The 25,765-nt window shown below is 42.1% G+C and overlaps 1 protein-coding gene across 1 annotated transcript in view; it reads left to right on the top strand.

The window, feature by feature from the left end:
• The first annotated feature begins 7,060 nt into the window (after positions 1–7,060).
• LOC134578988 (cytochrome P450 2J4-like) overlaps positions 7,061–25,765 on the top strand; it is a 32,603-nt gene continuing 13,898 nt past the window's right edge. Inside the window, exons 1-5 of the mRNA XM_063438114.1 lie at positions 7,061–7,225; positions 19,892–20,054; positions 20,821–20,973; positions 21,152–21,312; positions 22,580–22,753. Coding sequence (XP_063294184.1) covers positions 7,064–7,225; positions 19,892–20,054; positions 20,821–20,973; positions 21,152–21,312; positions 22,580–22,753 — 813 coding nt within the window. The 5' untranslated portion in view covers positions 7,061–7,063. The remainder of the gene's footprint in view (positions 7,226–19,891; positions 20,055–20,820; positions 20,974–21,151; positions 21,313–22,579; positions 22,754–25,765) is intronic.

The raw sequence follows: 25,765 nt of genomic DNA, 5'->3' as shown, positions 1-25,765 counted from the left end.
TTAAAGGATCAAGTTCCAGACAGACCTAATGTTATATTTAGAGGAGCCCCCAATTTTAGATCAATCCTAACCAAAAACTACACTAAACAAAACGTACACCAAAAATAACACTTTTTATCCAGGCCTAAAGGGTTTTTTAAGTGCAATAAATGTATTGTGTGTAGAACCACAAAAGGTACTGTAAATTCCAAATCTACCCATTTTTCTTCCACCACAACCAAAATCTCCTACCCCATTAAAGACTTTATTGGATGTAACACTAAATATATATATATATATATATATATATATATATCTTTTGGAATGCCCATGTGGACTACAGTACGTGGGCATGACCAAAAGATGCCTTAAAGTAAGATTGGCAGAACACTGCCGTAATATCAAGAAAGGCTACGATAATCATTCAGTTTCCAAACATTTCATAAGTCACAATAAAGACCGGACACTTTTAAAAGTTATTGGGATTGAACAGGTTACCCTTCCTTGGAGAGGTGGAGACATTACAAACATTTTAAGAAAAAGGGAAATGTATTGGGTTTTCCAACTGAAAACTCTTGCTCCAGAAGGACTTAATGCTGAATTCGATCTTTTTAATTTTTTATAATCATTTTTCATATTTTCTTTAATTATTTTTTTATAATCATTTTTCATATTTTTTATAATATAAAAATTTTTATAACTGTTATTCTATTTTTTGATACTCTTGTATGTTTTATACTGTCTATCATTTACTATTTCGCTATATCTTCACATATATCCCATACATTATTATTTTTATTTTTTTAATTTAGTATAGGATGCTTTGCTTATTAACATACTTTCCTGTTCTATATCTCTATTAACCATTTTTGCTTTACACCCCTATTTAACTTTACATATTCTACAATTGTATTGTGTATTCTTACATATTTACACACTTATTCCACAGTCTCCCTTAGGTTTTTTTCTTCTTTTTTTAGCTCTATTTTATTCACTTTTACTGTTATTTGGCATTTTGTCCCATATACTTTTTATTTTTCACTAGGCAACCGTTTTTTCCGGATGGGGGCGTGCCCTTTTAGGCACTACATTTCCCAAGATGCTTTGCGCCAGGACATGTGATCACGCGTGATCGCGCTCACGTGTCTCGCACGCCCACCGGCCGACATTGGACGGAGGCGTGCCCTCTGAGGCTGGCCTCTATCCAGATACTCAATTTCCCAAAAACCCTATACCACACCACATCTTCACTTTTCTCCCCCTTCCGGTCTCCCGGAACGCTCACCGTCACACTACATTTCCCAATAAGCACTGGGATGTACCATGTGATCGCGGCAGCTCGCGATCACATGACTATCTATTTTACTTCCATTCATCAATAAAAACACTTGTTTTTAAGCTATTTATAAAGCTTTCAGTTACCCTTTTAATTACTAAACTATGTTCTTGTTATATTTATGTTTTTTATGTTTTTTAATATCCTTGTATTATTCTCACTGTATTGATGACGTCATTTTGGCGCCAACATTTGAAAAATCATGTATCCCCTAAGTTTATATAAGCTTCTATGTACCAGGTCAAATTTTATTATTGCCAGTTGACAAAGCCCTGTGTGGCGAAACGCGTTTTGGCTATTTTTATATATATTTTTATTGTATTAATAAAGGAATATTGGCTTTTTTACCATTTATTTGCCATATACCTTTTATTCTATTTCATTTTATTATTCCTATTTATTTATTTATAATTTTTTTTTAACCTGGTCATACGTCACTTTGGAGCAGACAATCATCCAAAGAATCCTAGGTGGGGATTATACCACCCACGCCATCATATTGAGCAGTATATCCTGCTCGTTCAAATGTGAGTACGCCCTCTACTTCTCAGACTTACTTTTATTAATACAGTGAGCACTATATTTGGTTTCTATTTTTCTTTCATATCGAGGAATTATCTACACCTATATCCCGATAGTGGGTGGACAACGCCACTGAATGCTAATCACACTTGAGCAAGTACATGCTCTTGAATAGGTGAGTGAAATACCTCCCTAACATACACTTTATTCCATCTACTCAAACACAGTTTGCACTATTGGAGTCTTTCTGTTTTTTTCATTCACATGTCCGTCATTGAGTCAAGATTTCCTAAGCTATAGAAGATCCAGCCTCTCATTGACTACACTATCAAGTCGCTATTAGCCTATTGGAACCCACAAGAAGTTTACTATATATTGGGACTATTATGCACATATCTATTTTTATTCTCTGTTTGTCCTTTTTATCATATGTGAGTAAAATATATATTTTTATCTATTTATTGTAATATTTCCTGTACAGCGCGACCTATTATTGTGTTTTTTTACACATACACACATACACACCATGGCAGACATACACACACACACCATTACAGACAAACACACCCACACACACACACACCATACAGACAGACACCATGACACAGGTGAACAGACAGACAGACAGACACCATGACACAGACAGACACACACACACACACCATACATACAGACACCATGACACAGACAGACACACACACCATGACACAGACAGACAGACACACACACCATGACACAGACAGGCAGACAGACACACACACCATGACACAGACAGACAGACACACACCATGACACAGACACACACACCATGACACAGACAGACACACACATACCATGACAGACAGACACACACACACACACCATGACAGACAGACAGACACACATACACCACGACAGACAAACACACACACACACCATGACATAGACACACACACACACCATGACGGACAGACAGACACACACACCATGACACAGACAGACAGACAGACAGACACCATGCAGACAGACACACACCATGAAACAGACAGACACACACACCATGACAGACAGACAAACTTACACTGACACACATTACTCCTACCTGCCAGGGGGTTGTGAAGTGCAGACGGCTGTCTGTGCTGAAGGCTGCCGCTGAGGGAGGTCTGTTGGCGGCCTCTGGGGGAGGTCTTCTGGCAGCCGCTGGGAGAACTGTTCTGTCTCTGCTCTCCCGCCCTCGTGCGCTGCTGAATGAGACCGGGACCGGAATCGTCATATTCCGTCCCTGGTCTCATTAAGCTGCACACTGGGGAGCAGAGACAGAACAGCTCCCCCAGCGGCTGCCAGAAGACCTCCCCCAGCGGCCGCCAGAAGACCCAGGTGTCTGCCCGGCCCCAGGTGCCGACGGCCCACCGGGAAATTTCCCGGTATCCCGGTGGGCCAGTCTGGCCCTGGTTCTATTTCTTACTAATTACCCAAGACAGTTTGTCTGTAGTGAGCATGTGTGTCAGTGAGCTTTTCTGTAGTAAGCATGTGTGTGTCAGTGAGCTTGTAGTGATCATGTGTGTGTCAGTGAGCATTTCTGGAGTGAGCATATGTGTCAGTGAACTTGTTTATAGTAAGCATCTGTATGTGTGACAGTGAGCTTGTCTGTAGTGATCATGTTTGTGTTAGTGAGCTTTTCTGTAGGGAGCACGAATGTGTGACAGTAAACTTGTCTGTAGTGAGCATGTGTGTGTCAGTGAGCATGCGTGTGTGTGGCAGTAAGCTTGTCTATAGAAAGTCTGTGTTTGTATACCAATGAGTTTGTCTGTAGTAACCTTGTGTGAGTGTTAGAGTTATATATGTGTTTATATATATATATATATATATATATATAGATATACACAAACACATATACATATACATACACATTACATGGCACAATGACTTATGAGGCTGTCATACATTTTTTTCCAGGGCTGCTTTGTATCCCCAGTCCAGCCCTGCAAAATGGGGCCGAACATGGATGTCAATTACAATTATGCCTTCCTCCCCCTTGAAAAATTCCTGCGGATGCCCAAGCTTGTGTTTTTGTGTCAATGAGCATGTCTTTGTTGAGCTTGTGTGTTTGTGTCAGTGAGCTTGTCTGTAGCGAGTTTGTGTGTGTGTGTGATAGCATGTCCATAGTGAGCTTGTGTGTGTTAGTGAGCTTGTCTGTAGTGAGCCTGTGTGTGTGTGTGTGTCAGTAAGCTTGTCTTTAGTGAGCTTTTGTGTTTGTTTCAGTGAGCTTGTGTTGGTCAGAGAGCTTACGTGTACTTCACGGAGTCTGTCTGTATGCACCTTCTGTGTGTAAGAGAGCTTGTCTGCAGTAGGATAGTGTGTGCCAGTGAGCTTTTCTGTGTGTGCTAGTGAGTTTGTGTTCTTTATTTTTATCTATGTGAAGCATTTGGATGTGCATGCGGTGCTCACTGTTCATTAGTGAGCCAAATGGCGACATAGGAGACAGAGCAGCTGGCAGAGTCAAAGGGATCTCGGAGTAAAGGTAATTAAAAACACTTTTTTAAAGGGGCATGCATCACTTGACAGTTAATTTTTAAACCTGCAAGCAAACACTTTTAAACAAGTATACAAACCAAAGTAAATGAAGAAAAACTTTTGTTGGACATGCCTTTCATTAAATTCGGTGCATTCCAATGAGATTCTGTGTTATGTGTCAGTGCAGTGGCAGTGTTTCTGGTGGCTGTCAGCAAAACAACTTTCACTTATGTTGTGTCAAGAAAATAGATTGTAATATAGCTTGTCACTATGTCTATATTTTTGAAGCGCAAGTAAAGTTTCTCAAAAAAAGAGGTAAAAAAAATCTGAAGTCATCCTAATTTTTTTTTCTTGCCCAAAATTAGTATGTAGAAATTAAACAAATTAAAAATATGTTATTAATTACGTGTCAGATTGTCTACAATTTGTCATAGTACATTTATTCAGTTTTCTAGGTCGCTTTATTGAACTACATCCTGAAACTGGCGTTATCTTCTCTTCAAAATTGTAAAAAAAAAATTGTCAATCTTTATTTTCTTTGTGCATATGGTTAGAGACATACTTGCATTGCTACGGCAGCAATATCAAGCATTCCTTGCACTATTTAATTAAAATAATAAGAAAAGAAAAAAGAAAGTAAAAAAAATGCAAACAGCTGACAGGCACAAACAAAACCCTAAGTTTCTTTGGTTTTGCTTAACTGAGAGACAAACCATCTGTAAAATAAAATATAATATTGAATAAAGCTAGGAGGGCACAGGGTTAGTATCAAGCTTATTAGAGATCGCCAGGTAGTTAGGTAAAGCATGTCTAGGTGGTAGGTAGATTCTGAGATTATTGGAAAGGTAAGTCTAACTAGACAGCATGGTATTAGGGTAAAAATGCTAGAACCCTTGCTAGGTTATGATATTTGATCCAAGACAGTAGTTAAAAAGAGCATAAACATGCTTGGTAGCAGGGCTGCCATCAGAAATTTTAGGGCCCCTGACACAGATCAAGATCTGGGCCCCCGGGGCCAGCCCCGAGTCCGCCCACAAGGATGAAGTGTGTGTGTGTATAGTGGATGTAAAATGTGTGTCATGGATGCAGTGTGTATAGTGGATGTAGAATGTGTGTAGTGGATGTGGTATGTGTGTCATGGATGCAGTGTGTATAGTGGATGCAGTATGTGTGTCATGGATGCAGTGTGTATAGTGGATGCAGATTGTACATTTTGTGTAATGTATGTAATGTTTGTATGCATGCATTAGATGCAGAGTGTGTGTAGTGAATGTAGGTGTGTATAGTGAATGCAGAGTGTGTGTTTTTGTAGTGGATGTAGTGTGTATAGTGAATGTAGTGTGTATAAAGCATGTAGTGTGTTTGTAGTGAATGTAGTGTGTTTGTATTGAGTGAAAAGTGTGTTTAGTAAATGCAGTGTGTTTGTAGTGAGTGCAACGTGTTTATAGTGAATGCAGTGTATGTGTGTTTGTGTGTAGTGCAAAGTGTGTTTAGTGAATGTAGTGTGTGTCTGTGTGTAGTACCGAGCATGTTTAGTAACTGTAGTGTGTAGTGAGTGAAACATGTGTATAGTGAATGTAGTGTGTGTGTGTGTGTGTAGTGCAAAGTGTGTTTAGTGAATGTAGTGTGTGTGTGTGTGTAGTGCAGAGTGTGTTTAGTGAATGTAGTGTGTGTGTAGTGCAGAGTGTGTTTAGTGAATGTAGTGTGTGTGTGTGTAGTGCAGAGAGTGTTTAGTGAATGTAGTGTGTGTGTGTGTGTAGTGCAGAGTGTGTTTAGTGAATGTAGTGTGTGTGTAGTGCAGAGTGTGTTTAGTGAACGTAGTGTGTGTGTGTAGTGCAGAGTGTGCTTGTAAGGATTCAGTGTGTGTGTAAAATAGGGGGGAGGGGAGTATTTAAAAAAAATAAATATTTATTCCCCCCTCCCTGGTTCTTACCGTGCCAGGGAGGGGGGAGATCACATTCCCTGTTGGTCCAGTGGCATGGTGGAGGGAGCCAGCCGCGGTACATTGAAGAGGGGGCCCAACAGCACACACTGTCTTCCTTTCCAGCTCCTCTCTGACTAACTCTCGCAACACAGGCCTGCATGCTGTGCGGAGCGTTGCCATAGTAACCCATGGCAATGCTCTGGCGGCCGCAGGGCGCAAGAAAGTTAGACAGAGAGCAGCTGGAAAGGAGGACAGAGTGTGCTGCTGGGCCCCCCTCTGCAATGTACAGGTAGCAAGGTGCCCTCTGTGCACATATATATATAGCGAAAATCGCTATATATATATATATATATATATATATATGTGTGTGCACATAATGAATGTTGGGCTCGGGCCCCCCAGGACCGCCGGGCCCATGACAACCGTTATGATTGTCATGCCCTGATTGGTAGTATAGTAGAAACAGACATGCACCACTGGAACCATGAGCCAATTCTCCCCGGTCTGAAGAATAAATTGATGGCTGCAGTAAGAGCATGGATTCAGTGCCTCATAGATAGAGTGTGTCTTTGCAGAATCTGGCACCATTACATCTGCAGTATTCTACCACCCCCATCATGCTCAGTCAGCCATCACCAGGCTTGCCGAGAATGCTGAGAGTTTTTGAACTCCGTAGCAGCAGTGAGAAAGCCTGCTAGTAAGGCATGACACTATGTCAGTAACCAGACTCCATTCTGGGAGGAGGATGTGGGCTGTACTTTGTGTTTGTGTCAGCAGCAGGAAATCACTTCATAAAGAATCCAGCCACCATGGAGCTCAGCACAGTCCTGTCTCTTGTTCTGGTCCTGTTGGGCTACCTATGGTGGAAGGTGACTCGCCCAAAGTCCTTCCCTCCAGGTCCCCTGGCTCTGCCCATCGTAGGGAACTTATTACAGATGGACTTCAACAATCCCCTTCAGGGTCTGAAGGAGGTGAGTGAGTACTATGTACTATATGGATAGATTGATTCCTGCATTAGGTGTTATCACTGCATGAGTGTGCAAGGGAAGTTTGAAATGTTTGTGTATAATAAGGCACTATATCAGTGAGGGACAGCATAGTGTCAATATATAATAAGGCACTATATCAGTGACGGACAGTGTAGTGTCAGTGTATAATAAGGCACTATATCAGTGAGGGACAGCGTAGTGTCTGTGTATAATAAGGCACTATATCAGTGAGGGACATCGTAATGTCAGTATATAATAAGGCACTATATCAGTGAGGGACAGCATAGTGTCAGTATATAATAAGGCACTATATCAGTTACGGACATTGTAGTGTCAGTGTATAATAAGGCACTATATCAGCGAGGGACAGCGTAATGTCAGTATATAATAAGGCATTATATCAGTGAGGGATTTTCAATTCTGTGCATATTTTACATCTGTCATTAGCGCACACTGCACACTGGCAATGGATGCATTGTCCTTCTCCCTTGCAGGCAGAGCCTGCATGTGGATATACCCTCCATCCCTCCCTCCCTTCTTGACTTCAGATCTCCCCACCTTCCAATAAACTCATATATATATATATATTTTTTTTCTCTCCTTCCTCCCTATCCGTACCTCCCCAATGAGAAACCGGGTCAGCTGATGATTTTAGATAGTGTATCAGTACCTCTCCATTGAGAGAAAGAAAGTGATGAGGTACAAATTTTTTAAATCTTTTTCCAATGAGTGGAGTCCCTTCCGAGGCTAACTGAAGCCTCAAATATTGAGCAGAAGTACAGGTCTCTTTAGCTTGTATATGTCTTGAAAATACACAAATATTGAGCAACCTGTTATGGTCTCTTTAACTTGTATATGTATTGAAAATACACAAACTACATTGTTACATTGTTTATCCATGACTGATGTAATGGATCACCTGGCACCCCGACTGGGCACCTCCGTTGATGGATGCTCCTAGTGCTTCCCGAGGGCTCCAAGCACTCCACTTGACACCATAAGCACTGCAGACCCCTCGAACCGCCGCAGCTTGGTTGGGGTCTCGCCGTCTCCTACCCACCCTGGACCTACGACAAGGCTCCAGGTTCAAGTGGGTGAACCACTCTTTCCCCAGAGAATGAAGCAGGAACCGGAACAAGCTCTTACAAGAGCTTAGTGATTATTCAAGGGAGTATGAAGAGCATAGCAATCCCTTGTAGCAGATTCCCCCAATAAGAGACAGGACTCTAGATTGAGGGTGAAGTAGAACAGAAGGTTTAATGGTACAGCTGCTTCTTTTATACAGTATTTCCCTACAAGGTTACCGCCCAGGTGGACCTTGTGGGGCACAGGACATGAAATTCACAATCCAATAAAAACAGAGTTTTACACTTGAACACTCCCAGTTACTGCACACAACCCTCCCCCCCCCCGCCTGTGATACAATAAAAAAAAACACACATTTTTACCCAAAGTACAGAAACACCCCAAAACTTCAACATATCCGCATAAATTATACATCCCTGGATAGCCCTGATCTGGATGAACAATATATCCAAAAATAACCAAGATCAGAGCAGGGGTTTAGGAAACTCCTGAAAGTCTCTTTTGACCGACCGCACGCACGCACATTTTCATGCCCAAAACAGTTCTTAGAGAATTAGGCTGTGCAGTCGGTCTATTTTCCGTTGTCTAAGTTCCGTTTGAATAGTCGAACGGGGACCGTTCGTGCACATCGGCAATGTCAAAGTGCCGTTTGAATTGTCGAACGCTATTTGACTCCCGTCGAAGAGTCGAAGTTCCAGAGAAGGTAAAGTTTAGCGGTGTTCATGCCGTCGCGTGTCAGATTTGAGTTCCATGAACTCAACGACAAAACACGTTCAACTAAACAAGATGGCCGCCGCCATGTGTTCCACTATACGAACGGCGACCACCCAGCCGTTAGTCAATTTGGCTGCGGTTTAGCTCCCAGCCTGGGAGGTAAATTGGCGGCACACTCCACTTGTGTGTGGTCCGGCTGTTCGGTAGTTCGAAGTTTCACTTCGACCACTTCAAAAGTTTAAAGGGGCATTGTGCCAAATCCCAATATGCCCAAATAGTTTTTTTAAAGGGCAATAGATCACAGGGACCATAGTCACAGGGCAAGAGGCTGGCAAGCAGGCCTCTCCAAAAACCAGTGGCGAGGTCACTTTTGCCACAACTGATTTTTGACCTCTTTAAATGTTGAACTTCAAAATAAAGTGTATATATCATGGTAAACATAACTTTGTAAAAAATAACATTATATGAAACGTAATTTACAGTGCTAGCAAATGTACAGATTCTGTAGTATATTCATCGAAGGGAGAAGGATTTCTTTTTTCTGTGTTGCACCCTAGAAGTTTAAGATCGTCACCATTGTTGGCCAACGCAATAGATTTATTTTGGTCTTCTCAAATGAAGATTTCGGCAAAAACTGGTGGAATTTATTGTATAGAAAACTGTTACTTTTTAGATCACTTTAATGAATACTATGAAAATAATGACAATCGCCACTTATCAAACAAATTTGTTAAATAGCCCATTTTGTATCAGTTTTTGTGCTCAAGCAATCGCTACCATCTAAATATGGATGAAATTGATATTACGAATAAGGAAGTGTGAATTCCGTATTAGCACTATGGCAGGTGCTGGGGTGTGCAATGAATGCCTGGGAGACACCTATTTTGTATTTATTTTTTTTTGGTCAAAGCTTGTAAACTGTTCAACACAGAACCAGAGGAGGTACCTGTAGCCTACTAAGCTTTAGTGGTTATGGTGCTTAGTATTACCCTTTAATACAGATCTGTAACTTTGCATATTTTGCAAAGACCACACTCCTTTGAAGGTGGCACTTCAGGTTAGAATCTTTGGCCATGAGGTGCAGTGAATGGTAGATTCACTTACTTGAAGGCTGTCCCTTGCAGCAGCCACCACCTTCTTCAGCGGTGCATCTGCCAGGGTTCACTTCAGTACTGCACTCTTGCACATGCACGAATGTACAACACTTTGGTCTATGGAAGCCTTCATAAATCGTGTCTCGCGATAAGCAAGACGATGCCTGAATCCTACAGCCATCACTCCCACAACTGCTGGGATTGGACACAAGTTGACAGCAGAGCTCTGGCTTTTGTCAACATCAGGCTTGTCCATAAGTCCATAAGGCAGATCCTACTTTGTCTTTTGGTAACGCTGTCAGCATGACCATTGCATAAAGAATATAATTTTTATTCACTAAAGTGGGAATTTTAAAGTGAATTATAAATCCAATTCAAAGGTAAAAATAGCTGTTCAGTTTGTCTACTCTGCACTTAAAGGGAAACTATAGTGCCAGGAAAGCAAACGTGTTTTCTGGCACTATATCTCCCCCCGCCTCCATCGTCTTTAACCGCGCCCATCATTAACCCCCTGGGACACGGACGCTAGAAGTCCTCATGCATAGCGTGAGGATGTCCTGCATCAGTTAGGCGACCAAAAGTCGCCTAACAGCCCGGAAGTCCCTCTAGTGTAGGGGTTCTCAACCCAGTCCTCAAGGACCCCCGAACTGTCCAGGATTTAGGGATTACCCTGCTGTGTCTAATGTGTTTTTAGGGGGGGGGGACAAACACTTTAGACACAACAGGGTTACCCCTAAACCCTGGACTAGTAGGGGTCCTTGAGAACTGGGTTGAGAACCCCTGCTCTAGTGGCTGTCTGAAAAACTGCAATAATTACCTTTGCAGGATTAAGGGATCTGGGACGGTGCACCCAGACCACTTTAATAAGCTGAAGTGGTCTGGGTGCCTATAGTGTCCCTTTAAGTTTGAAATTAATTTTGAATTTCCACTTTAGAGAATAACCCTGTATATCTTCATGAAATTATCAGAAGTGACATATCTGTTTTAACCAGCTGTACAAATAGCTGACGTACCACAGCAAAATTAGCATGCATCAGCAGTCATGAAACATGTCCAACGATTTTCTGAATTATGCCTTTGTTGGTGCCCAAATATGGTCAATTCAGAGGGTTTCATATTGCAATTCCTGTCCTTTAATCATGTGTACTGTAGCAAAGTATTGGTGATCTTTGTGCTCTACACAGAAAATCTGAACTTTGAGCTAGAAAAGTATACACATACCATATTTGGTAGTTACACTTCATTTCATCAGCACATCATCTGATTTATTTGATAAGATTCTATGATTAAAGTATTAGTAATAGAGCTTGCCTGCATGTGAGTAGAGAATTTATAATCTATAAAATTTAAAGGGACTCTATCACTTTTTGTTTTAAAAGTACAAAATGTGCATTCCTAACACTTTAGTGTTCCTGTCCATATCTATATAGGTCTGCCCAATTAACTGTGAAACAATTTTAAAAAATAGTTTTTGGGGGCGTGGCCTAGAAGTGCATGAGAGTGGACGTGTGAGCTGAGAGCTCTCCCGGCTGACGGCAATTACAGCCTGCTACACAGCAAAATATCGGCAAAACAACTATTTGAACGCAACATTGCAGCCCCTTGACTGCAATGGCTAGGAAATCTGCCAAAAAGCTTAAACAAAAAATGCTGCAGCTACACCCAGCAATATCGAGGCCTACCATTCACGATGGCGTAGAGAGGCCTGACTCGCCGGCCTCTTACTCGGAAGTGAGGGACGTGGCCCCGACAGCAACACAACCTGCTAGCCCTGCTACAGACCTCTTGTCCAACCTATGCTAAGAGAGCTAAAACACTCACATCCACAAAGTGTCTCTCAGATATAAGAGCCGACATCCATGCCATAGGCGAACGTACCGCCAGACTGGAAGACAGGACCAAAGAAATCATTGAGGCGCATAACTCGCTAGTGGACGACTATATCACAGTAGAGGCCAAATTGCTGAAAAATGGAGGAAAAAATAGCCGACCATGAAGATAGAGATCGACACAACAACATCAGAATCCGAGGGGTCCCGGAGACAGTAAAACCGCAAGAGCTTGATACCTACCCTGGAACCGGCAGAACTACTGCTAGATCGCACCCACAGGCACCTGAAACCCATTGTAGGGTGCCCTTCAGTGAGTGTAGGGTAACCCCCGATGCCAAGATTGTTACTTTATAATAAAGCCATATGTTGGGCAAATAATGATGGAGGTATACTCAATTTCTCCGTCTTTCTTGTCGTGGCTAGCGTGTTTGATTAATGACCCTCTCATATATGCTTTATGTGCCAACCATATGCTCTCTGTTGATGCTACAGATATATTTTTGATGTCAAAATATGTCTGTAGTTCTTCTCTACATACATCTGAGACAGTGCACAAACATTGTTCATGAAAAGCGTTTCACATTAGGTCCATAAACATTGATCACCGTATATGGGTTATTGTTAATATGGCATTGTATATTTAGTGTCAGCTTCATCCCCCTAAATCTAAACAAAAAATATAACGAAATAATTTTACGCTTTTTCCCCCCTTTTTCCAGTGCAGAGATTAAGTCCTTGTATCTGCTTGATTCGCCTTCCGTGATATCACGCCTTCTCTTCTTCTCATCCAATCCAATGTTTCTCACAGAGGAGAATTAGGGCCACAAAAGTGCTTCCAGTGCATCCTTACTTCAATCAAATGGAGGTTAGCTGTAAAATTGACTCAATGTAAGCACAGCTTGTGGTTGTCAGGAACACATTTTAACCCTACATTGTATGCAGTGCCATATCTACTGAATGCCAATATTTTACATTGCAGGGTTAAAACTACAGTGCCTTGCAAAAGTATTCACCCCCCTTGACTTTTTACAAATTTGTTACATTACAGCCTTAAGTTCAATGTTTCTGAATTGTATGTGATGGATCAGAACACAATAGTCTAAGTTGGTGAAGTGAAATGAGAAAAATATATACATAAAACTATTTTTTAGAAATAGAAAACAGAAAATTGCCATGTGCGTGTGTATTCACCCCCTTTGTTATGAAGCCCATAGAAAGCTCTGGTGCAACCAATTACCTTCACAAGTCACATAATTAGTGAAATGATGTCCACCTTTGTGCAATCTAAGTGTCACATGATTTGTCAGCACATATACACACCTTTTTTGAAAGGCCCCAGAGGCTGCAACACCTACGCAAGAGGCACCACTAAGCAAACACTGCCATGAAGACCAAGGAACTCTCCAAACAAGTAAGGGACAGGGTTAGGTTATAAAAAAAAAAATATCCAAATCTGTGATGATCCCCAGGAGCACCATCAAATCTATCATAACCAAATGGAAAGAACATGGCACAACAGCAAACCTGCCAAGAGACGGCTGCCCACCAAAACTCACGGACCGGGCAAGGAGAGCATTAATCAGAGAGGCAGCACAGAGACCTAAGGTAACCATGGAGGAGCTGCAGAGTTCCACAGCAGAGACTGGAGTATCTGTACATAGGACGACAATAAGCCGTACGCTCCATAGAGTTGGGCTTTATGGCAGAGTGGCCAGAAGAAAGACATTACTTTCATCAAAAAACAAAATGGCTCGTTTTGAGTTTGTGAAAAGGCATGTGGGAGACTCCCAAAATGTATGGACGAAGGTGCTCTGGTCCGATGAGACTAAAATTAAACTTTTCGGCTATCAAAGAAAACGCTATGTCTGGCGCAAACCCAACACATCACATCACCCAAAGAACACCATCCCCACAGTGAAACATGGTGGTGGCTGCATCATGCTGTGGGGATGTTTTTCAGCAGCCGGGACTGGGAAACTGGTCACATTTGAGGGAAAGATGGATGGTGCGAACTACAGGGATATTCTTGAGCAAAACCTGTACCACTCTGTGCGTGATTTGAGGCTAGGATGGAGCTTCACCTTCCAGCAGGGCCGTCTTTAACGCGGGGCAAACGGGGCAGCTGCCCCGGGCCCTTTTACCTGTGGGGGCCCAAGGCAGCTGCCACGTGGGCCCCGCTGCCCTTAACAACTTTCTCCCTCCAGCCCTCCACCCATGGGCCCCCAGTGCATGCTGATCTTGGGAACGCACACAGGGGCCCACCGGGTGGTCCATGCAGTAAGGGCCACCCGGTGGGCGTTTGTAAGCAGGGGCCCGGTCGCACTCTGTGGCCCTTTAACAGCACGACCGGGCCCCTTTTCCTTTCGGCAGCATGAGAGGAAGTGACTGCGTGAGTCACTTCCTCCCAGAGAGAGCCGCGCGGGAGTGACCACACCAGGGAAGCAGAGAGGAGGAGGGCTGGTCCAGACTGCCAGTCTGCAACCCCCAACAGCCTCAGCCACCACTCTGGCCACCAGGGAAGCAATCCTTCAAGGTAGGAAACGGGGAGTAAACTTAAAAGTGTGAGAAGAGGTTCACATTTTTCTTGTCTGTAGTCATTCAGGTGTTTGTCATCTGCTGGTTCCCTTTCTTTTTTATATACACCCTCTCTGCTATATGTACGAGCTGTTCACCCCTGATAATTTTTCTTCTGGTTTGGATACTGTAACAGCTCTTTGAACCCAGTGATGTACACCATATTTAATCAGGATTTCATTTAAAAAGATTTTATGTAAAGGGGAAAAGAGAAGGATTGTGTAGTGCTGGGGGAAGAACATTTGGACCATGTAAATGTATTTATTGTACCATGCAGTAAGACCAATATTCCTAATATAATCCTCCTATATTCAGTTTATAAACAAGTCACTATTAACCCTGTATGTACCAGGTGTCTGAGAAAAGCATTTGACACTCAAGTTAAGAGTTAAAACAAATATAAATGCTATTTTATTACTGAAGCAAAATTCTCTACCAGTTCTGGCAAGCATCTCATGATCATTCATATATATATATATATATATATATATATATATATATATATATATATATATATATATATATATATATATATATATATATATATATATATATATATATTGCTTAGAGCAAGTCCTTTATTTATTTTTAATAATATTGCCATTTTATTGCAGTGTTTGCAACCTATAAGCATCACAAATCACTTTGGGGTATTTTCACTAAACAGTGAATTTCACTGAAAAGCTAATTTGCAAATGTTCAGTCTGAAATATTCAAGCTGGGATTATGTGTAAATTGGAATATGCTATATTTGGGGCCAAAACTTTAAAAAAATTTAAATCATTCTCTGTTTTTAATTCACTGCTTAGGATATAGATCACAATGTGTTTGTTCTTCCTTTAAGGTTCTACATACATTTTTATTTTATGTTTTTCATTTTGAAAGTAGATATCCTTTTCTCCATACAAGCAAAGTATTTACTGATAGTGGCTTTAACCCTTCAAGTGTCAGTGTGCTCCCTGCACAATAACAAGCAGTGCACAAATAGTTAACATGTTTCTTTGTCACTTAGTGGTTAAGAGAACGCCTGGTGAAACATTGCCTGGCAGGAACTTTTAGGGTATGTAATGGGTAGACTTCCAGCACTGAACAGGTTAAAAAAAAATTACAAAACAGCAGCAGTGATTTCAGTTCAGATAATAAAAAGTGCAGATTAAACCGCAAAACAACACATTGCCCACCCCTAGGCTTGGCATGGGAGTCTGCAATTCAAAGGGGAAATCTGGTGGCAACTAAACATTAGCCCTATGCATGTTTTGCAATACGTTGGGCATGCCTCTGGCACTCAAGGGGTTAACTCAGGTTTACAAAATGTCTCTCTAAGCATTTCCAGTATTAAATGCAGAGCTATATGTTGCACTTAAAGGGCCACATGCTGTAAGGGACTCTCACACAGCCATAAGCATCCCAAAACCAGTTTGGATTGCAGCTTCCTTGATATTAAAGGGACACTATAGTCACCCAGAGCACTTCAGCTCAATGAAGTGTTCTGGGTGCCAGGTCCCTCAGGTTTTAACCCTTCAGAAGCAAACATAGTAGTTTCAGAGAATCTGCTATGTTTACATTTGGGGTTAAGCCTGCCTCCACTAGAGGCAACCACTAAAGGCGCATCTGCAACGCTGGAGGCAAATTTTGCCTCCATCGCACAGAGCGTCCATAGGAAAGCATTGAGAAATGCTTTCCTATGGACGCTTTGAATGCGTGCGCATTCAGCTCCAGTGACGTTGGACCAGAAAGCTGACGTTGGACGGAAGGAGAGGTCACCAGTGCCGAGGGAGCCCAGCGCTGGATTAAGGTAAGTGGCTGAAGGGGGTTTAACCCCTTCATCGCCACGGGAGGGAGATCCTGAGGGTGGGGGCACCCTCACGGCACTATAGTGTCAGGAAAACCGCTTTGTTTTCCTGACACTATAGTGATCTTTTAAGTATCCACAGGATCTTGGGGACGCACATTAAGGAGGCCCACTGGGTTGCCCATGCAGTAAGGGCCACCCGGTGGGCGTTTGTAGGAAACAGGGAGTAGATTTAAAAGTGTGAATCTGTCAGTATGTCTGTGTTTCTGTCTGTCAGTATGTGTGTGTGTCTGTCTGTGTGTCTCAGTATGTCTGACAGTGTATGTGTGTCAGTAGGTTGTATCTCAGTATGTCTGTCAGTGTATGTCTTTGTGTTTGTATGTTAGGATGTCTGTCAGGTTGTGTGTTTGTGTCTGTGATGTCAGCATGCCTCTCAGTATATATGTGTGTGTGTGTCAGTATGTCTGTCCATGTGTATGTCTGTGTACGTATGTATGTGAAAAGTGCAATTGCATGCCAGGGAGTGGGGGTGCCCATGGGGCCCAAGAAAATGCCTTGCCCGTGGGGCCCAAGAAAATGTTTTGCCCAGGGTCCTAGTGATATTAAAGACGGCCCTGCCTTCCAGCATGACCCCAAACGCACTGCTAAAGCAACACTTGAGTGGCTTAAGGGGAAACATGTAAATGTGTTGGAATGGGCTAGTCAAAGCCCAGACCTTAATCCAATAGAAAATCTGTGGTCAGACTTAAAGATTGCTGTTCACAAGCGCAAACCATCCAACTTGAAGGAGTTGGAGCAGTTTTGCAAGGAGGAATGGGCAAAAAGGTGGCTCTACAAAGTATTGACTTTGGAGGGGGTAAAAAGTTATGCACATTGACTTGTTCTGTTATTTTGTCCTATTTGTTAGGGATGTGCATAGGGAAAAAATTTGGTTCGGCTAGGCATTCCGAAATTCAGGACTTCGGCACTTTGGAACTTCAGTTCGGCACTTTGGAACTTCAGTTCGGCACTTTGGAACTTCAGTTCGGCACTTTGGAACTTCAGTTCGGAACTTCGGTACTTCGGCAACTTCGGAACTTCGGATCTTCGGCACTTCGGAATTTTGGAACTTCGGGACATCGGAATTTCTTGACTTCGGATGTTCTTTTGCAGCCGCTTAGTAGATAACTCCCTAATTCCCACGGAGCTATCTACCAAAAGCCTGAAAGACCTGAATTGGTTCTTTTGGAATTTTCCCACGCTGTGTAATTTGACTCATAACTCTCTGATTGGTTACTTTCAAAAGAACTTTCCCACGCTGTGTAAAATGACACAGAGCACTCTGATTCGTGGATGTTAAGCTAACCAATCAGAGTGGTGTGATAGGTATATGTAGAGACTTACCTGTCAGTCTCTTCATTTACCTGTCAGAGCACTCTGACTGGATGGCTTAAACCCACCAATCAGAGTTCTCTGAGCCTAATTGCAGTCTGCGCGGAGCCCTCCATGGGTGAAGATGGATTATTTTTTTTTGCGCTCAGGTTTTTTTTTTTTTTTCTAATTGCGACGGTCATTATGGATTTTTATTTGGCCTTTTTTGGGGCTAAAAAAATAAGATTTTAGAAAAAAGAAGACATCAAATGGTAAGTTTTCTTTTTTTTCTTTTACAGGTACTTTTAGGGTGAGGGGGGTAGGTAGGGGTTCATTTTTTGGGGGAAGGGGGTGATTAGGGGTTTGGTGATGCTCAGGGGTGGTGGCCAGGGGGGAGGACAATAGGTCCCCCCCTTATTGGTGTTTAGGGCCCCCACCCACCGCTCAGGGGTGGGGGCCAGAGGGGAGGACATTAGGCCACCCCTTATTGTAATTTAGGGCCCCCACCCACCGCTCAGGGGTGGGGGCCGGGGGGATGACATTAGCCCCCCCACTTATTGTAATTTAGGGCCCCCACCCACTGCTCAGGGGTGGGGGCCAGAGTGGAGGACATAAGGTCCCCCCTTATTCTAATTTAGGGCCAGGGGTGGGGGCCTGTTGAGAGGACATCAGGTCCCCCCCTTATTGTAATTTAGGGCCCCCACCCATCGCTCAAGGGTGAGGGCCAGGGGGAGGGCATTAGGTCCCCCCCTTATTGGTATATAGGGCCCCAACCCACCGCTCAGGGGTGGGTGCCAGGGGGGAGGACATTAGGCCACCCCCTTATTGTAATTTAGGGCCCCCACCCACCGCTCAGGGTTGGGGGCCAGGGAGAAGGACATTAGGTCCTCCCCTTATTCTAATTTAGGGCCCCCACCCACCACTCAGGGGTGGGGGCTAGGGGGAGGACATTAGGTCCCCCCTTAATCTAATTTAGGGCCCCCACCCACCGCTCAGGGGTGGGGGCCGGGGGGAGGACAATAGGTCCCCCCAACTTATTTTACTTTTACCTGCTGTTCGGGCGGGGGGGGGGGGGGGAGCAATAGTTTTTTTTTGTTTTTTTACAGTGAGCAGCAACAGGCTGCTCACTATTTACTAGACATGCCCCTACTCGCGGTATAGCGAGTATGGGCATAATTTATTAATACTAAGTAATCTTTACATAGTATTAGTAAATGTGGCTGAAAGACCAATTCAGGTCTTTAAGCCTTTTAGTAGATAGCTCCCTAATACCGTGGGAATTAGGGAGTTATCTACTTATTCATTCCTGTCATTCCATTGACTAGCTAAGTAACTTACATTTTATATGAATGTGTGTAACTTGATTGTTGTAAGTGTTGCAAATGCTTACAGCTGAATCCTGGCTATGTTTGTATACTTTTTATTTAAAATTGTATACAGTGTAACATTCTTCATTCTTCCACTGGGTAAGTATATTAGCACTTAGGCAATACTGTGCTTCGGAACTTCGGCAATTCAGCTATTCGGACACTCGGAAGTACCCGAATGTCTGAATGGCCCGAAATTCGTCCGAATTCACATTCAGACCGAAATGAATTGCACATGTCTACTATTTGTCGTTTGCTTCACAATAAAAAAAAATAAAAATCTTCAAAGTTGTGAGCATATTCTGTAAATCCTAAAACTATCCATGTTAATTCCAGGTTGTGAGGCAACAAAACACGACAAATACCAAGGGGGTGAATACTTTTGCAAGGCACTGTATATACTCTGAGCCAGTGAGGGGAGGTGATAGGGAGTGGGGATGCAGACAGGGAGTAAAAAATTACTGCAGGATATAAGGAGGCAGGGAAGGCTGAAATTAAGTAAGAAGGCAGGTCTGTGGTGAGCTAAAAGGGAGGGGAGACACACGATTCAAGCTGAAACATTATGCGAGCTTCTGCGTCACATGACTGAGTTTTACTCTGTCAGTGCTGCAAAGACGCCTCTATTGGCTGTCAGTAGGACCCCGAAATGTAACATTGCAGTTTCTTAAAATAAAAATGCAGTTACAAGTTTAGGACCACTGCTTTCGGGTCACTGCAGTGCACCCGGGTCACTTTCGTAATCCTTGAAAATACCTTTCTGGTTTAATAAAGTAAAAAATTACATTTTATTTCTTGAGCCTTATGAACTGTAACAGTACTAAACCTAAGCTTTATTTTAGTTCTCCAAGGTGTACGGCCCTGTGTACAGCATATACCTGGGATTCACGCCAGTTGTTGTGGTCCGAGGATTCAAAGCTCTCAAAGAGATCCTTATGACCAGAGGTGTGGAATTTGCAGACAGACCACAGAACAGAATCACACTCCGCATCTCTGGAAAAAAAGGTAACTATTGTAGTAAAATTATTCAGCTCATTCAGCTTCTTCTTGCTGCAAAGCTACTAATCAAACCCATCTATTCAATTAATCTTATCTTTGTTTCTGTCCCGTAAATCATTATCCTAGAACTGACAAACAGTAACCACAAAAAAAGAAAAGGCATTCAGCTTTTTTGAAAGAGACTATTCAAAAAAATGTAAGGAGTACTTGTTTGGTGCATTTATCACTGTTATTGATAAAGCATACATTTTTTTATTACCCATAAAACTTTAATAAATAAAAACATGTAGTGATGTGACATTATAGTTAAAAGTGTGTGATTACAAAGTGTAACACAGAGATAATTTCTGTCATATTAAAACACCATGACCACTTCAGTGTTTTGAAGTAGTCATGCTGCAAAGACTCTGTGCTTGCAGTGTTTCAGTGTGAAATGCTTCACATACTAACACATTTAATGTTACAGCTTTCATTAGCCAGTCTGGAAAGAAAATTCCAGACTTAATTCTCTGCATATTCTACGTGTAGGCACTAATTCAACTGATGCTCTCAGCCAATTAATGAACGACCGTATTGTCTTCCGGTTTCTGTATCTATGATGCAGGTTAATGGCAAATCCTGGGAAGTGACTGTTCCTTCCAGACTCTCAAATGTCAGTAAATCTAGTTTTGAGCAGGTACTCTCCAGAACTGAAAGGTTCAGGGCTGTCAGTGTTTATCAAATCCCTTATTGCCCTTCAAGTAACTAGTGCTAATTATTGTTCCTTCTCCAGGTTTGGTGATGGCTCCTTATGGCCAGGCGTGGAAAGAGCACCGACGCTTCACTCTGTCTACACTGCGGAATTTTGGTCTGGGCAAAAAGTCCATGGAGGAGAGGATTGCAGAGGAGATTGTCTATTTAATACAGGAATTTGAAAAGCACAAGGGTAACTGACACATTCTGTCAATAGAGCAAATTATTTTGAGTTCTCATATTCTCTATTTTTGTTGCAAAAGACTTAACCGCACAGACTTGTTTCGCCCTTTTATACATCCAGAAAGATATCTTAAGTACTATGATTTCCCCGGTATTACTCTTTGATAACCTTGATTGATGTTCTTCAGATACACCACTAGATCCTCATTTTGCCATCGATAATGCTGTGTCCAACAATATCTGTTCCATTGTGTTTGGGAGACGCTATGATTATGATGACTCCACTTTCCGAGATGTTCTTAACCTTGTCCATGAAAATATGACGATGGCCACTAGTATTTGGGCACAGGTAAAAATATATGCATTATTGTAGATACAACCATATCAGAAACATAAAAATACTACTGACACTGTTATGCCAATAGAAATTGAGGAGGATTCAGGTGTAACCAGAAATGTAAGACCAAGGGCTCAGCCACCCTGCACCCTCAATACTAGATCTTTACTTTACTCTTGCAGCAAACAACACTGTTTTATAGACTTAGCAGCACGGTATAATTTCATATCTTGCACATCTATAACAAAGTGGCATGCATACAGAGAAGAATTCATAGAGATCTATTTGGGTACGCAACCCGTGCATCTCATCAAGATGGTTAGAAGAGGTCATTTAGTGGATCTTTAGGGATTCCCTTAAGAAGTAGCAAAACTACCGCCGGTGCAGCCGACGCACCTGCACCTTAGCCGTCAACCTCAGGGGGGATTATTAGGTGGCCTGTGTACTTAGACCACTTGATGGCCATCTTTGTTCAGATGCCTGGTCAGGTGCCATGGCCCTTTAATAGCACGACCATGCCCCTTGTTCTTTGTGAAGCCATAATGCTGGGAGTAAATGAGTACAAGTAACTTTATAGCTTACCAACAAGCTGCGGAGGAGAGGGCGAGAAGAGAAAACAATAGAGAGCAGGGAGAGCCAGGAACAGAGAGAATGAAGAGCCTAGAACATACTCCCATCAGACTCAGCCAGATGTCACCTAACCCCAGGCTAGCCACCCTCTTGCACCAAGGTATAGAAGCAGGGAGTGGTTAAAAATATGTCAACTGTGATCTGTATGTGTCTGTGTCTGTGTGTGTCAGTGTGTATTTGTGGGGCAGTGAATGTGCATACATCCTAGCAATCAAACACCAACTCTACATACAAACACATACAAGTACACCACTGCTTTCAAACAGCAACATGTGCCAACACTACACACAAAACACTTACAGTCAAACACAGACACTGCTCGCAAATACAGTTCTGCAAGAATGGGCACCGGAGCGATCCGCAGGTGGCAATGCTTTGTGGGAGTTTTTCAACAGATTGGGATCTACCTTTTGGCCATGCTTGCACTAGGATGGGCTACCCAAAAGTTCATGCATCTCTAGATTAGTTCAGCCACTGCCCTTAAGGACCCCTCCTGGTTATCTTATCACATAATGGTAATAAATAGGGGGATGTCTTTTCTTTTAATGCAATGAATGGGGGAGAAATTACTTAAAACCAACAAACATCAAATAAACAGTTTTTCATTGATTTATGTGTGTGACTCATGTTATGCCATTGACCCTTTCAGCTGTATAATGCATTTGGATTCATCCACTATCTCCCTCTGCCACACCGGAAGATTTTCAGAAATGTGGATACAGTTTTTGGATTCCTTGGGAATGTGTTAGAGGAGCACAGGAAATCAAGACAGCCAGGAGAACCTCGAGACTACATTGACTGTTATCTGGAAGAGCTAGACAAGGTGCAGTGTGTGTATGTAACAAATGTTGTCAAGGGAGCATGTGCAAATGGAAACCAACACTATTGTATTAAAAATACACTTTTTAACCTTCCTTCCTTATTTCACATGTATTATAAATTGCTTTATACAGCACTTATTGTCACTGGTTACTGTGCTTGACTGCTCTTTTATACCTGTATACTGGGAATGAGAATACAATAAGAAAATAAAAAAACATTTAAATCCAATATATATATATATATATATATATATATATATATATATATATATATATATCCCACTCATTTATATCCCACTCATTTATAGGTGCTGTTATAGGTGCTCTTGTAACTATATAATTAATGTTACCAGCTTACCACCCCAAATCCCTATGGAGGTTTATTTTTTCACTCCAATGGCCATTAGGTGTAAGCCCACCTGCCACGTCAGGCAAATCTCTTAGGCGGATCCTACACTAACAATTCAGCTTGCTTCCTTGAGTGCAGGACTTATCTTTGTGTATTGTATTTATATCATCAATGTTATTAATTTCACCTTTCAGTGGTTTTAATATTGTAGCTGATCAGTATATATATATATATATATATATATATATATATATATATATATTTGTGGTCGGGACACATTTTATGACCAATTTGTGCAGAAATCCATATCATTCCAAAGGGTTCACATACTTTTTCTTGCAACTGTACAGGGAGTGCAGAATTATTAGGCAAATTAGTATTTTGACCACATCATCCTCTTTATGCATGTTGTCTTACTCCAAGCTGTATAGGCTTGAAAGCCTACTACCAATTAAGCATATTAGGTGATGTGCATCTGTGTAATGAGAAGGGGTGTGGTCTAATGACATCAACACCCTATATCAGGTGTGCATAATTATTAGGCAACTTCCTTTCCTTTGGCAAAATGGGTCAAAAGAAGGACTTGACAGGCTCAGAAAAGTCAAAAATAGTGAGATATCTTGCAGAGGGATGCAGCACTCTTAAAATTGCAAAGCTTCTGAAGCGTGACAATCAAGCATTTCATTCAAAATAGTCAACAGGGTCGCAAGAAGCGTGTGGAGAAACCAAGGCGCAAAATAACTGCCCATGAACTGAGAAAAGTCAAGCGTGCAGCTGCCAAGATGCCACTTGCCACCAGTTTGGCCATATTTCAGAGCTGCAACATCACTGGAGTGCCCAAAAGCACAAGGTGTGCAATACTCAGAGACATGGCCAAGGTAAGAAAGGCTGAAAGACGACCACCACTGAACAAGACACACAAGCTGAAACGTCAAGACTGGGCCAAGAAATATCTCAAGACTGATTTTTCTAAGGTTTTATGGACTGATGAAATGAGAGTGAGTCTTGATGGGCCAGATGGATGGGCCCGTGGCTGGATTGGTAAAGGGCAGAGAGCTCCAGTCCGACTCAGACGCCAGCAAGGTGGAGGTGGAGTACTGGTTTGGGCTGGTATCATCAAAGATGAACTTGTGGGGCCTTTTCGGGTTGAGGATGGAGTCAAGCTCAACTCCCAGTCCTACTGTCAGTTTCTGGAAGACACCTTCTTCAAGCAGTGGTACAGGAAGAAGTCTGCATCCTTCAAGAAAGACATGATTTTCATGCAGGACAATGCTCCATCACACGCGTCCAAGTACTCCACAGCGTGGCTGGCAAGAAAGGGTATAAAAGAAGAAAATCGAATGACATGGCCTCCTTGTTCACCTGATCTGAACCCCATTGAGAACCTGTGGTCCATCATCAAATGTGAGATTTACAAGGAGGGAAAACAGTACACCTCTCTGAACAGTGTCTGGGAGGCTGTGGTTGCTGCTGCACGCAATGTTGATGGTGAACAGATCAAAACACTGACAGAATCCATGGATGGCAGGCTTTTGAGTGTCCTTGCAAAGAAAGGTGGCTATATTGGTCACTGATTTGTTTTTGTTATGTTTTTGAATGTCAGAAATGTATATTTGTGAATGTTGAGATGTTATATTGGTTTCACTGGTAAAAATAAATAATTGAAATGGGTATATATTTGTTTTTTGTTAAGTTGCCTAATAATTATGCACAGTAATAGTCACCTGCACACAAAGATATCCCCCTAAAATAGCTATAACTAAAAACAAACTAAAAACTACTTCCAAAAATATTCAGCTTTGATATTAATGAGTTTTTTGGGTTCATTGAGAACATGGTTGTTGTTCAATAATAAAATTAATCCTCAAAAATACAACTTGCCTAATAATTCTGCACTCCCTGTTAATATTTATTTAAAAAAACAGTTAAATGACTATGCAGTGTTTCAAGTTGCTTGTAATTTTATGACAGATATAAAATGATATAGATACAGATATAAAATGGGGAGAGTAGTCCAGTGCTACTAGACCTCAAGAAAGGTGGAAACCCACACCTAGAGATATAGCTTAGAAGTATACACTGCTCAAATAAAGGGAACACAAAAATAACACATCCTAGATCTGAATGAATTAAATATTCTTCTGAAATACTTTGTTCTTTACATAGTTGAACGTGCTGACAACAAAATCACACAAAAATAAAAAAATGGAAATCACATTTTTCAACCCATGGAGGTCTGGATTTGGAGTCACCCTCAAAATTAAAGTGGAAAAACACACTACAGGCTGATCCAACTTTGATGTAATGTCCTTAAAACAAGTCAAAATGAGGTTCAGTAGTGTGTGTGGCCTCCACGTGCCTGTATGACCTCCCTACAATGCATGTGCATGCTCCTGATGAAGTGGCGGATGGTTTCCTGAGGGATCTCCTCCCAGACCTGGACTAAAGCATCTGCCAACTCCTGGACAGTCTGTGGTGCAACGTGACGTTGGTGGATGGAGCGAGACATGATGTCCCAGATGTGCTCAATTGGATTCAGGTCTGGGGAACGGGAGAGGGCCAGTCCATAGCATCAATGCCTTCGTCTTGCAGGAACTGCTGACACACTCCAGCCACATGAGGTCTAGCATTGTCTTGCATTAGGAGGAATCCAGGGCCAACCGCA

Source organism: Pelobates fuscus, chromosome 12 (genome assembly GCF_036172605.1).
Source record: "Pelobates fuscus isolate aPelFus1 chromosome 12, aPelFus1.pri, whole genome shotgun sequence".
Classification (NCBI taxonomy): domain Eukaryota; kingdom Metazoa; phylum Chordata; class Amphibia; order Anura; family Pelobatidae; genus Pelobates; species Pelobates fuscus.
The sequence above is the reverse complement of the archived record's forward strand: the minus strand, read 5'-3'. Positions and strand labels throughout refer to the sequence as shown.